General features: G+C 49.7%; 2 protein-coding genes across 4 annotated transcripts in view; both read right to left on the bottom strand.

Moving 5' to 3' along the window:
- Positions 1-7,873, bottom strand: part of LOC121658524 — a 27,595-nt gene extending 19,722 nt beyond the window's left edge. For all 3 annotated transcript variants that reach the window (XR_006013991.1, XR_006013990.1, XM_042015555.1), the window contains exons 1-2: positions 6,987-7,873; positions 5,962-6,067 (exon numbers count right to left, since the gene is read on the bottom strand). Coding sequence is in view for 1 of the 3 variants with exons in the window: in XM_042015555.1 (XP_041871489.1) it covers positions 5,962-6,052 (91 nt within the window). In the remaining 2 variants the exon portion in view is untranslated. The remainder of the gene's footprint in view (positions 1-5,961; positions 6,068-6,986) is intronic.
- Positions 7,874-8,324: 451 nt separating this feature from the next.
- PTP4A2 (protein tyrosine phosphatase 4A2) overlaps positions 8,325-11,221 on the bottom strand; it is a 20,572-nt gene continuing 17,675 nt past the window's right edge. The window contains exon 6 of the mRNA XM_042015609.1: positions 8,325-10,550. Within this exon, the coding sequence (XP_041871543.1) occupies positions 10,442-10,550 (109 nt within the window). The 3' untranslated portion in view covers positions 8,325-10,441. The remainder of the gene's footprint in view (positions 10,551-11,221) is intronic.

Here is an 11,221-nt window from a genome sequence, read left to right as displayed (position 1 = left end):
GCTGGGAAGCAGGGAGGGGACAGGGAATGGAGAGGGGAAGCAGGGAGGGAGCAGGGAACAGAGCCTGGAAGCAAGGAGGGAACAGGGAATGGAGAGGGCAAACAGGGAGGGGACAGGGAATGGAGAAGGGAAACAGGGAGGGGACAGGGAAAAGACCTGGAAAACAGTGAGGGAACAGAGGGGAAGCAGGGAGGGGACGGGAAATGGAGAGGGAAAGTGGGACAGGGAGCAGAGTTTGGAAGCAGAGACGGGGCAGGGAGCAGTCTGGAAGCAGGGAAGGGAAGGGAAGGGAAGGGAAGGGAAGGGAAGGGAAGGGACACATCCCTCGCTCCCATCCCTGCTCCGAGCCCTGGCACGTGCGGCTCCCTCTGGCAGGGAGCAGGACAGCCGGACAGCGGGACAGCCGGACAGCGGGACAGCCGGACAGCCGGACAGCGGGACAGCCGGACAGCGGGACAGCTGGACACGAGGCAGCCCCAGCTGCTCCCAGCTCGTCACCCTCTACCATTCCCTGGGAATGACACATTCCCTGGTGGTTTACGACCCTTTTCTCCCTGGGTTCCAGGCGAGCAGGGAACATTCCCTCAGCCTTTATGGATGGCCACTGCCACCCCTGTGCTGCCTCAGCTCCGGGGCAAACACCAAGGAGACGGGGATAATGAGGATTTTATGGAGCGTGGAGCCACGCCGGGAACACGGGGATGGGACTGAGCAGGCAGAGCTCTGTGTCCTGCCAGGAAATCACTTCAGGAGGCTCCAAATCTATTTCTCGCCCTTCTCCTGGGAGGTCCTGAGGAGGCACGGATTTAATGCTGCTCCCTCTGTGCCCCCGGATCGATCCTATCGGATTTTGGGAGCTCCCATCAATTAGGGAGAGGCTCCCGCTGCATTAAAGCCTCGAGGAGCCCTCCCAGCCTGACTCCAAGAGCAATTCCTGGCTGTGTTACTGCATTTCCAATAGGAGATTGATCCCTGTGAGGTCACATTTATTCCCAGCACCAAAAATTGCCAGTGGATGAGCAACAGCGAGGGCACTGCAGGGATCTCTGGAATAACCCCAGGAAAAGGGGATGGAGCAGCACGGAGCTGTTGTTTTTCCATTGGGATAAGAGGGGTGAGGCTCCTCTCCAGGGAGCTGCCTGAAGAGGTGGCAAGAGAAAAAGATGGAGCAGCACCCGTCAAAGCCCATCCTGCTCCAAAGATCCCATTCCCAGTTTTGGGGAGGTTGGTTCTGGTAGGGCTCAGGCAGTGGAAACCCAGGAGATTCATGATCCAAGGCCTCCACCTGCCTGGAATGATGATTTTGCAGGGAGTAAAACTGAAAAAAGGAAGGGATTCCAGGGAAGGGAAGGATGTGAGGAAGAGCAGGATGGTGCCAGTGCAGAGAGAAGGGTTCTGAGGCAGGTCAGGAATCCCAGACTTTGGGAAGGGTTAAAGGCAATAACTCAGCTCCTTTAAAAAACTGTGCCCAGCTCCTGGTCCAGCTCCAGAGGAAAGTTTTCCTGCTTCCACAGGGACACATTCCCAGAGCTCACAGAGCAGGAAGGAGCAGGAGGCAGCAGGGCAGGGTTTTCCCCCAAAACAAGGAATTGATTTCAATGATCTCAAAGTGGAAACAGCCTCCTGTTATCCCAGAGAGGCCAGGATCCTGGGAATCACCTCTGAGCCTCTCCTGCTTTCTCCATGCCATGTTTCTGGGCCAAGGAGGAGCTGGCAGCAGCGGGAAAGTGGCCAGGGAATGCTGAGGCCAGGCTGGGTGTGAAGTGTCCTGCGGGATGCCCGTGCTGCAGCCCAGATCCATTTGCACTCCACAGGATCCATTCACAGGGACAACGGGATCCCCTCGGAGCCAGGGCTGGGATGAGGCTCAGCCCTTGCCCTGCTCAGCAGAAATTCCTGCTCTCCTGGAGCTGTGGATGGGCTTTTCCATGGGGTTGGAGCGGGGCCTTGCCACGATCCATCCCAAGGAGGTGCAGGAGCATCCTCTCCAGGGGATAAGGATGGGGAACACCAATCCCAAACAGCCCCAGGAGGAGGTGATGAGGCTGTGACAGCATCACAACAGGACCCTGCAGCAGAGCCAGGCTGACAGCAGCTCCTCATCCCAAAATCCCGACAAAACTGGCTTTTTCAACCCTTCTGTTTCAGAGCTGACCCCGTTTTCTTAACCCCATGACCACTCCCTGCCACACAGGGCTCCAATTCCTCTCCGATCCCTGTGGAGCAGAGCACAGCAGCCTTCCCAAATTCCCATCAGCAGCACCATTTGCCTCAGCAGCGCCAGCAGGAGCACCTGAGATCCCAGGGAAGCTGCTGCCCTTGGCTCTCCCCTGTCCCAGGCCACGCCACCAGCGAGAGATGCCAAAACCTCTCTTAAAAGAGCAGAAAAAAGAAAAACCCATTCCCATCACAGGCTTTGAGACGCCAGGGATAATCGATACACGGCTCCAGGAGATAAAGAATGAAACCTTTCCTCCTCCTTTTCCTCCAGGCTCTTTGTGCCTGCAGCTCCCAGAGCTGGGCAGCCTCTGACCTTGAGTTCCTGCATTTATGCTGGAGCGGGGATGGAGCAGGGATGGAGCGGGGATGGGAACAGGGATGGAGCGGGGATGGGAACGGGGATGGAGCGGGGATGGGAACGGGGATGGAGCGGGGATGGAGCGGGGATGGAGCGGGGATGGAGCGGGGATGGAGCGGGGATGGGAACGGGGATGGAGCGGGGATGGAGCAGGGATGGAGCAGGGATATCACACACAGCACTCAGCCCATCCCCTGGGCTTTTCCTTTCTCCTGGCCCTGCACAACCGCAGCTTTGTCCTCTGCTCCAGGTTGCGGCAGGCCTGGCTCTGTCCCCCAAAGATAAGCCTGGAGAAAAATGTCACCGGCTGCTCTGATCCCAACCACCCATCAGCACCAAACAGGTGGAGTAATTCCAGTGCACACAGCATCCATCCATGAACAGGAGAGCTGGGAAGAGCATTCCCAGCTCCCAGCCCTGCCTCAGAGCTGATTTGTTTGGGAGGGACAAGCTCAGCCTCACAAGGAAGCAGCGCTGTCATCGCTGCAGCTTCCAAGGGCAGAATTCCCAGTGGCTGGAACACGATTCCCTGGACACCGCAGGGTGACAGGGGACAGCAGGGCAGTGCCAGCAGCGCGGCAGAGCCGCCTGGGACTTTGCTCCCGGAGGAATTTCCCACATATCCACGCTCGGAGAAGGCTCTGGCTCAGTTGTCACCCAGCTGCGGGGCAGGGGAAGGTGACAAGTGACAAAGAGCTGCCCAGAAGAGCCTCCCAGCCCTGCTCTGTGCAGCAGCCCCGGCTCTGCGAGCACCAGAATTAATTCAAAGCCACTTTAATTCCAACCGTTCAATTCCGCTGCCCTGCTTTGATTCCTCACCGAGGCCACGGAATTAATGGAAATCTTGGATCCAGCTTTCCAACGGGAGAGGCGGGTGATAAATCAGCTCTGCAGGCACAAGGGATTCACCTGGGACAGCGCCATTACCTGGTAACCAGGAAACAGCCACAGCTCAGCCATCACACCCGGTTCCAGGATAATGGGAATGTGTGGGAATCTCAGCTCCCAAGGAAAACTCAGCTCCCTCATCGCTCCGGGAGCCTCGAACACGTGGGGAGTCGAAGCAGGAGCATCCCAGGAACTTGGCAGCTCTTCCCAGCCCTCCCGGGGTGTTTGAATTCACTGCCATCATTAAGAGACAAAGACGGGAATGTCGGAGCCGGGATGGGTTTGGGGCTGGGGAGGAGCTCGCTGGAAGCGCAGAGCTTTTGTCTGCATTTAAGGGACTCTCCTTAAAAGAATCCCCGCTCCCGAAGCTGTGATTTCTGTCACCTCCCTCCTGACCCTTTCCATTTAACATTCCAGGCTGGCTGTGGAGAAAGGGAAGCACGGCTGGCTCGTTAAGGAAGGGACAAAACGACTCCAGCAGGTTGGGATGGATCCCCAGCAGTGAACACAAAGCTTTGAAGGGAGCTCTGAGCGAACCCTGCAGTCCCCATCCCATGTGTGCACACACAACTCCCTGTGCCGCACTGGCAGAGCGGTTTCCTTGCCAACATTCCCGGTTTTTCTCAAGGGAATCCCTGTTTTTCCTCGCGCCACTCCACCGACTTTGAACCCCGGGTGTCAGGAATCTGAACCGGCAGCGCATCCCAAATCCCGGCTGTGAGATTTGGGATCTCACCATCCAGCCGGGCAGGAGCAGCAGGAACAGCTGGGAAGGTTGGAATTAGCATTAAGCTGGGGATGAGGCAGCTCTCAAAACTCCTCTGGATTTTCCCCCGGCAGTATTTTGTTCCCCTCCATCCTCTCCGCAGAGGGGTTGTCAGGAATTGGTGGAGTCACCGTCCCTGGAGGAGTTTCAGACATGGCTGGATGTGGCTGACAAGGTCCAGCTGATCCATCAAAGGTTGGACTCGTTGTCCTTTGGGGCCTTTTCCAACCTTAATGGGATTCTCTGACCTTGTTTTTGCTGTCCAGGGAGGAGGAAAGGGGAGAAATCCATGGATCATCCCCGCTCCGAGCTGCTGCAGTCCCTGGGCCCAACACACTCCAAAGCCTCAGCCGGCCCCTCCATCCCTTGGGATCCATCAAATCCCTATTTTTCTCTGCCCTGCTCCTGATGCGATGGCAGGAAAGGCTCTGACTCACTCCCTGCCTCTCTGTCAGTGATCTCCCAGCAGAGCAGCTGCTCGCTCCCCTCCCTGCCAGGCGCTGGAAGGATGGGATTGAAGCGTTCCTCGGGAACACATCGATCCCATCCAAGCCCTTGGAAAACCAGGATGCTCTCCCAGCCAGGATCAGATGTCAACACGCTGCTGCTATTTCAGCATTTTAACATTTGAACATTTCCCCGCAGGCCCTGACGGGTTCAGGAAAACTTCAGATCCCTGCTCCAGCCATTTCTATTCCACGCTGGAATCTCCTCTTCCCTTTCACTGTTGGGAACTGGAACACCAATAAATCACCCAGCAGAGGAGAGGCAGCCTCTGCCTGTGGAATTCTCCACAGGGACCCCAAAGCCCCGAGCCCAGCCAGCTGGAATAACCTCTGGAAAACAGGGACAACGGGAAAACAGCCACCAAGCAGCAGCCCGGGAAGGTCACGAGTCCCACAGCCCAGGGGGTTTTTGCAGCCAGGGATTCCTGCTGGGCTCCACGTTCCCAGCAAACGCTCCAGATGCTGGGAGCTCCCACGGCATCCCATCGGGATCGCCTCGGGATGCGGCCCCTCAGGGCGCTGGCAGCAAGGGAATCCCCTCAGGGAAGGATTCCAGCCAGCAGCAACTCCCTGGAAAAGAGGCTTTAGGGAACGCAGAGGGAATCCTGGGAGCAGATTCCCTCCTTCCAGAGGGTTTTCCACACCCTGGGAGCAGATTCCCTCCTTCCAGAGGACATCCCACATCCTGGGAGCAGATTCCCTCCTTCCAGAGGGTTTTCCACATCCTGGGAGCAGATTCCCTCCTTCCACAGAGGACACCCCACATCCTGGGAGCAGATTCCCTCCTTCCAGAGGACATCCCATATCCTGGGAGCAGATTCCCTCCTTCCAGAGGGTTTTCCACATCCTGGGACCAGATTCCCTCTCTCCACAGAGGACATCCCATATCTTGGGACCAGATTCCCTCCTTCCAGAGGGTGTCCCATATCCTGGGAGCAGATTCCCTCCTTCCACAGAGGACATCCCATATCCTGGGAGCAGATTCCCTCTCTCCACAGAGGACATCCCATATCCTGGGAGCAGATTCCCTCTCTCCACAGAGGCAGCACATTCCAAATTCCCAGATTCCCTCCTTCCAGAGGGTTTTCCACATCCTGGGAGCAGATTCCCTCCTCCCACAGAGGACATCCCATATCCTGGGAGCAGATTCCCTCCTTCCACAGAGGACATCCCATAACCTGGGAGCAGATTCCCTCCCTCTGGACAGAGAAGTGATTCCTTACCTGGCGATTTCCCTGCTCCAGCTCTTCTAATCCATCTGCAGGCTCGGATTGGGGATTTTCCTTGGAGCTGGCTCTGGTTTTTCTTCTCCATGTGTAGAGTTCAGCCCTGTAGGAGAGGGCAGAGACACCTCAAATCCCAGCTCCCCTCCAGAATAAGGAATAAATAAAGAATGAATAAAGAAAAAAATAAAGGGGGGAAAAAAAGGAAAAAGGAAAAAAAGAAGAAAAAAAATAAAGAAAAAATAATAAAGAAAAAAAATAATGAAGAAAAAATAAAGAAAAAATAATAAAGAGTAAAGAAAAAAGAATAAAGAAAATAAAGAAATAATAAAGAAAAATAAAGAAAAAATAAAGAAGAAAGAAAATAAAGAAATAAGAAAGAAAAATAATAAAGAAAAAAGAAAGAAAAATAATAAAGAAAAAAGAAAGAAAAAAGAAAAAGAAAAAAAATAACGAAAAAATAAAGAAAAAAGAGAAAATGAAGGAAAAAAATGAAGGAAAAAATGAAGGAAAAAATGAAGGGAAAAAAGAAAAAAGAAAAAAGGAAAAAAGGAAAAAAGAAGGGAAAAAAGGAAAAAAAGGAAAAAAAAAAAGGAAAAAAAAGGAAAAAAAAGGAAAAATAAAGGATCTCCCTGGCAGCCTCCACATTCCCCCAGAGCTGCTCCAAGACACAAAATCCTGGCTGGTGACCCCAAAAAGTACCTGGCACCAACCCCACCCTGGCACGAGGGCTCTGCTCCATGCTCCAAAGGGAACAGCGTGGCAAGGGAACCCAAAAATTCCCAAACTCTGTGAGGCTCCCAGTTTTCCTGTAGATGTCTCCCAGGTCAGCAGGATCCAGAGGGAATTTGTGGCATGGAAAAGAGTTAAAATTTCACTTCCTCTTTGCTGATTTAGGATTTAAGGTCAGCTAAAACAAGGGAAGGGCCTAAGATTCCCACTCCATCCCAAAGAGTTGGGGTCCTGCAGGAATATTTCAGTTTAATCAGCCCTGGAGAGCTTGAAAGGGGTTGTGGAAATGTTACCTGGTGCATCCCTTGGGATTTCAGGAGGAATCAATCCACTTGCAGGCAGGAATGTCTGACATTTCCACTTGGAGGAGTTCTGGGATCATTTGTGACCCCCCAAATCCACCCAATGCAGGACACCAGAACCACAGAGATCAGGAGTCATTTACCACAGAGCTGGGCTGAAGAGTTCCACTGAAATTCAGGGATTTCTAATCTTTTCAAACATCCTGGGGCCGTGGTGAGGTTGGAAGTGTCCAGGTTGGAGCCTCTGGAATGAGATGATCCTTAAGGTTCTCTCCCAACCCAATCCAGCCTGGAATTCTCTGAAGTGATTCCTGTGCCCATCATCCTTAACTGCTCCAAAAGCAACATTTTAAGTGATAGAAACAACACTTTAATCACAGCTCTATCTCCAATTCCAGCACCAGCCTGGATTTTGGTGAAAAAAAAAAATCATCCAGAGGAAAAAGTGACTCCTATCAACACAGGAAAGATCTCAGTTCCAATTAAGGAGCTGCTAATTTTTATCCTAAATTAGCTTTTAATTAGCAGGACATTTCACTTCAGGGTGTGGCAATAAAAAAAAAACCAGAAACTTTGAAAAACAAACAAGAGTTTGGTGTTAGAAAACCCCAAAAAAAGCTAAAAAAGAGGAGCTGGAACTTCCAGCCTCCCCTCCCAAAGGTTTTGTTCTCTCACAGCCAACAGGGACTAAAAATTTGTTCTGGGAGTGGGAAAAATCTGATAAATGTTAGAAATCCAACACCTATTTGCAAGGAGATTTCTCTGATGGCAGCAGAGCAAAGCTGATCATTATCTGTGAAAACCCAGGGGGGAAAAAAACCACCTGAAATGATTTAAAGAAATGATTTAAAGGAATTATTTAAAGGAATTACTTAAAGGAATTATTTAAAGGAATTATCCAGATCGACTTCTGTAAGGAAAAATAATAAAAAAACCCACCTGAAATTATTGAAATAAATTCAACAGACAAACAGCATTCCAGTGCTAAGGAAAATATTGGGATCCAGGACTCCAAATTTCCCCTATTGTCACCCCAAAACAATCCCCCCATTCAGGTGCTGCCAGGTGTCCAGAAAAGTTTTGGCAACAGCTCTTGGGAAAGGTCAGAGCTGTTGTTTGGTTTGTTTCAAGGTAAGTTTACACCTTTTTTTTTAAATTTTTAAAAAGATAAAGGAAGAAAGGAAAAGAATTGTTCCTATTTCCCTGTTAAAAACAGCTTTTTCCAGCAGCAATTCCAAACCACGACTCGTGGAGATAATTAAACCTAATTAAAGGTGATTATTCCCCATTAATGAGCTGCAATAAAAGCATCGAGAGGCAGAGGAAAAAGAGATTTTACTGCAAGAACTTTATTGCACCACGTTCAAGGGCTGAGCCAGGACTTGTGCCTGTGGGACATAGGGGGGCACAGTGACAGCCCCACACTGTGACAATCTGCATTTCTTCACTGTTTCCCCCTCAAATTAAGGCTGGAGATGATAATTAGTACATTATAATCAAGAGGGGAATTAGGGGAGGAGGGGGAAGAATGCAAAGTTATACAGAGAGCCTTTAAAATCTGTTTTATTGTTCTTCAGGAGGAGTTGGGGTTGGGGTTTTCCATCCAGCTCAGCACCTTCCCCTCCAATCTGACTTCATTTGTCAAATTGGTTTTAAAGCAGGATTCCTTTTGCTAAAAAAAAAAAAAAATTCCATTTTTTTATTCGCAGAAAGGTGGAACTTCAGGCTGGGAGTGCAGGAGGGGAAGGTAAAGGCCAGAAGTGGGTGATTTCAGCACCATTTCCCTCCCACCTGGGCTCGGGCCATTCCTCAGGGCAGCATCCACACCACAAACACTCCCAGCCCTCCTCGATCCATGGAAAGACTCAGGAATATTCCACAGGGAGGAGGGAATTCAGCACAACCACAGCACCGGGGGCTGGGGACCTCACCTGAGGGGCTTGACAAGTACTGACATTTTCTGCTTAAATTTCTAAAAGCTCTCCCAAGGATTGGAATTGCAAAAGTCCATTCCCTGTGCTCTGGAAAGGTTCGTGCAGGAGTCTGGAAGAGGGAGAAATCCTGGGAAGGGAGGATGGGTATGAGGCCACACCTGCTGCAGGTACAGAACAACAGCAAAATATCCCAAGGGAACAGAGCCCTAAACCTGGATCTAAACCCTTCCAAGGTTGGATATTATGGAAAAACATCCAGGAGAAGGTGCACAAGGTCACCCCTGAGGCAGGGCACTACAAAAGTGTGTTTGGTAGAAGCAGCCTGGCTAAAATTGCTCCTAAAATCCCTTAATTGGTTCCCTGGCAGCCCCACAAAAAGATCTCCAAAAATCCGAGTTGTTAGGGTTTGTTGACGAAGGGTGCCAGGATTTTGGGGTGCAATTAGGGATTCTCCCTCCCAAAGACCCCAATAAAAAAGAAGAAGGCAATCAGTGGTTCAGTTGAGAAAATCCCCCCTCATCTTTCCCTCACACCTGGCCCCAAATCCCAATTTCCTGCGCTCAGCAAGGCAGGGAATGTGGATAGCAGCAGCAAAAAAAAAAAAAAAAAAAAAAAAAAAAAAAAAAAAAAAAGCCTTTTCCATCTTTTTGACAGAGAAATTAATTTTAAGTCCTTGTCTGAATCGCCCCTTGCTCACCCAGGACACTTTGGAACATCAGTCTTGTGCCAGGATGGATTTTCTGTCTAGCAACAGAAAGGGAGTAATTAACATTTCAGCCAAATTCTTTGGAAAAAAAAAATCAAGACTGACACACACAGAGAATCACACACTCTCAAAAGTAGATTCACCAGAGGGTTTAGGCAGTGAGGTTTCTGTTCAAGCCCCCCAGGAGTCAGAATTCCATGGGAAACACCCAGCACAGACATCACCCAATCCCCTGGGATGTGCCCAAAAAGGGGCTTAAGGCTGTTCCCAGCCAGCCACAAAGGCTCCTCCTCGTGTCTCTGCCAGGTTAAAACCAAAAAAACCTCCTTTTCCAAGAGTTTAAAGAGGAATTCATGGCTCAGGCCCTGACTGGGGGGTGCTTTCCTCAAGAAAATACTCCCTGCACAAGCCAATGCTCTGCTGCTTTTCCTCAGACATAAAGTTGACTTTATTTCTTTTCTTAAAAAGTTAAAAATACAGAAGGGTCAGAAACTGCTTTTCTCCTCGCAGATTGCAGCGTAAGGAGAAAACAATCCTTCACTGAAATGTTTCTCTTAATTGGGTTTTATTATTATTATTATTATATTTTTTTAATTTTGGGTTGTTTTTTTTTCCTCTCAATCATCATCACCCATTTTTTTTTATTATTATTATTTTTTAGGACACAGGTTGAGGAGCACTGACTCCACCATTAATTTGATGACGTTTTGTTTTGATTCCAGATTCACATTTCCAGGTGCCAAGAGTCCAGAGAAGAGCCCCCTGCTCACTTCTGCCTTCCTTTTGAGATCTTTTTGTTTGTTTATTTATTGAACACAGCAGTGACCGTTGGCATCTTTGAAGCGTAATCGCATCTTAGGCCGGTATTTCTCCAGATAAAGCAGCTGTTTGGAATTGAAAGCTCCCCTCCTTTTCCTAAAAAAACACAAGGAAGGAGGATATCAATGGAAAAAGCACCACTTCGCTCACTTCAGGCAGATTATTTGTTGTTTTAATGAGGTTTTTTAGCTCGAAAAAGCAGAATTTTGGCTGGAATTCGTGGCTTGGGAGAGGGGGGATAAACCAGCACAATATTCCAGGGGAATATCCTGATCTAATTCCAGCTTTTTTTTTTTTTTAAAGGGAGATTTTATTTCCACGCCTTGCAGTAGTTAAGGAACAACATCAAGGTCACCCTCCCCAGGTGCTGCTTATCAGCTAAAAGAGACAAAGAGATAAAGGGGAAAAAAAAAGGAATTTCCAAAAAGGCAGGAAAATCTGTTGCCAGCAATCCAAGGAAAACTGGAGACCCTGGGAAGCCAGGAAAAGCTGGAATTGCTTCGTGGCAAAGCTCCCTCCACATAAATCTCACCTGCTGAGCTTCATTTCCAGGGATGTTGTCACTGAATTCATCCTGCCCCAGGTTTTTCTCCCCGAGATGGGAATGTGCCCCCAAAATTCCCCTGGGAATGCTGAGCTCCTCTGTTTGTTGGCTCGACCCCCCCCCCCAGAATTTAATTTGTATTTTTATTAATTAAAAGTAATTTTTACAGTCTCATTTTTGACATTTTTACCTCACAAAAATCAAAATTTTTGAGCCTTTTCTT

Source organism: Corvus kubaryi, unplaced genomic scaffold (assembly GCF_017639235.1).
Source record: "Corvus kubaryi isolate FWS band 111438036 unplaced genomic scaffold, C.kubaryi_AGA036_p1.0 split3-37304, whole genome shotgun sequence".
In the NCBI taxonomy this organism is placed as follows: domain Eukaryota; kingdom Metazoa; phylum Chordata; class Aves; order Passeriformes; family Corvidae; genus Corvus; species Corvus kubaryi.
The sequence above is the reverse complement of the archived record's forward strand: the minus strand, read 5'-3'. Positions and strand labels throughout refer to the sequence as shown.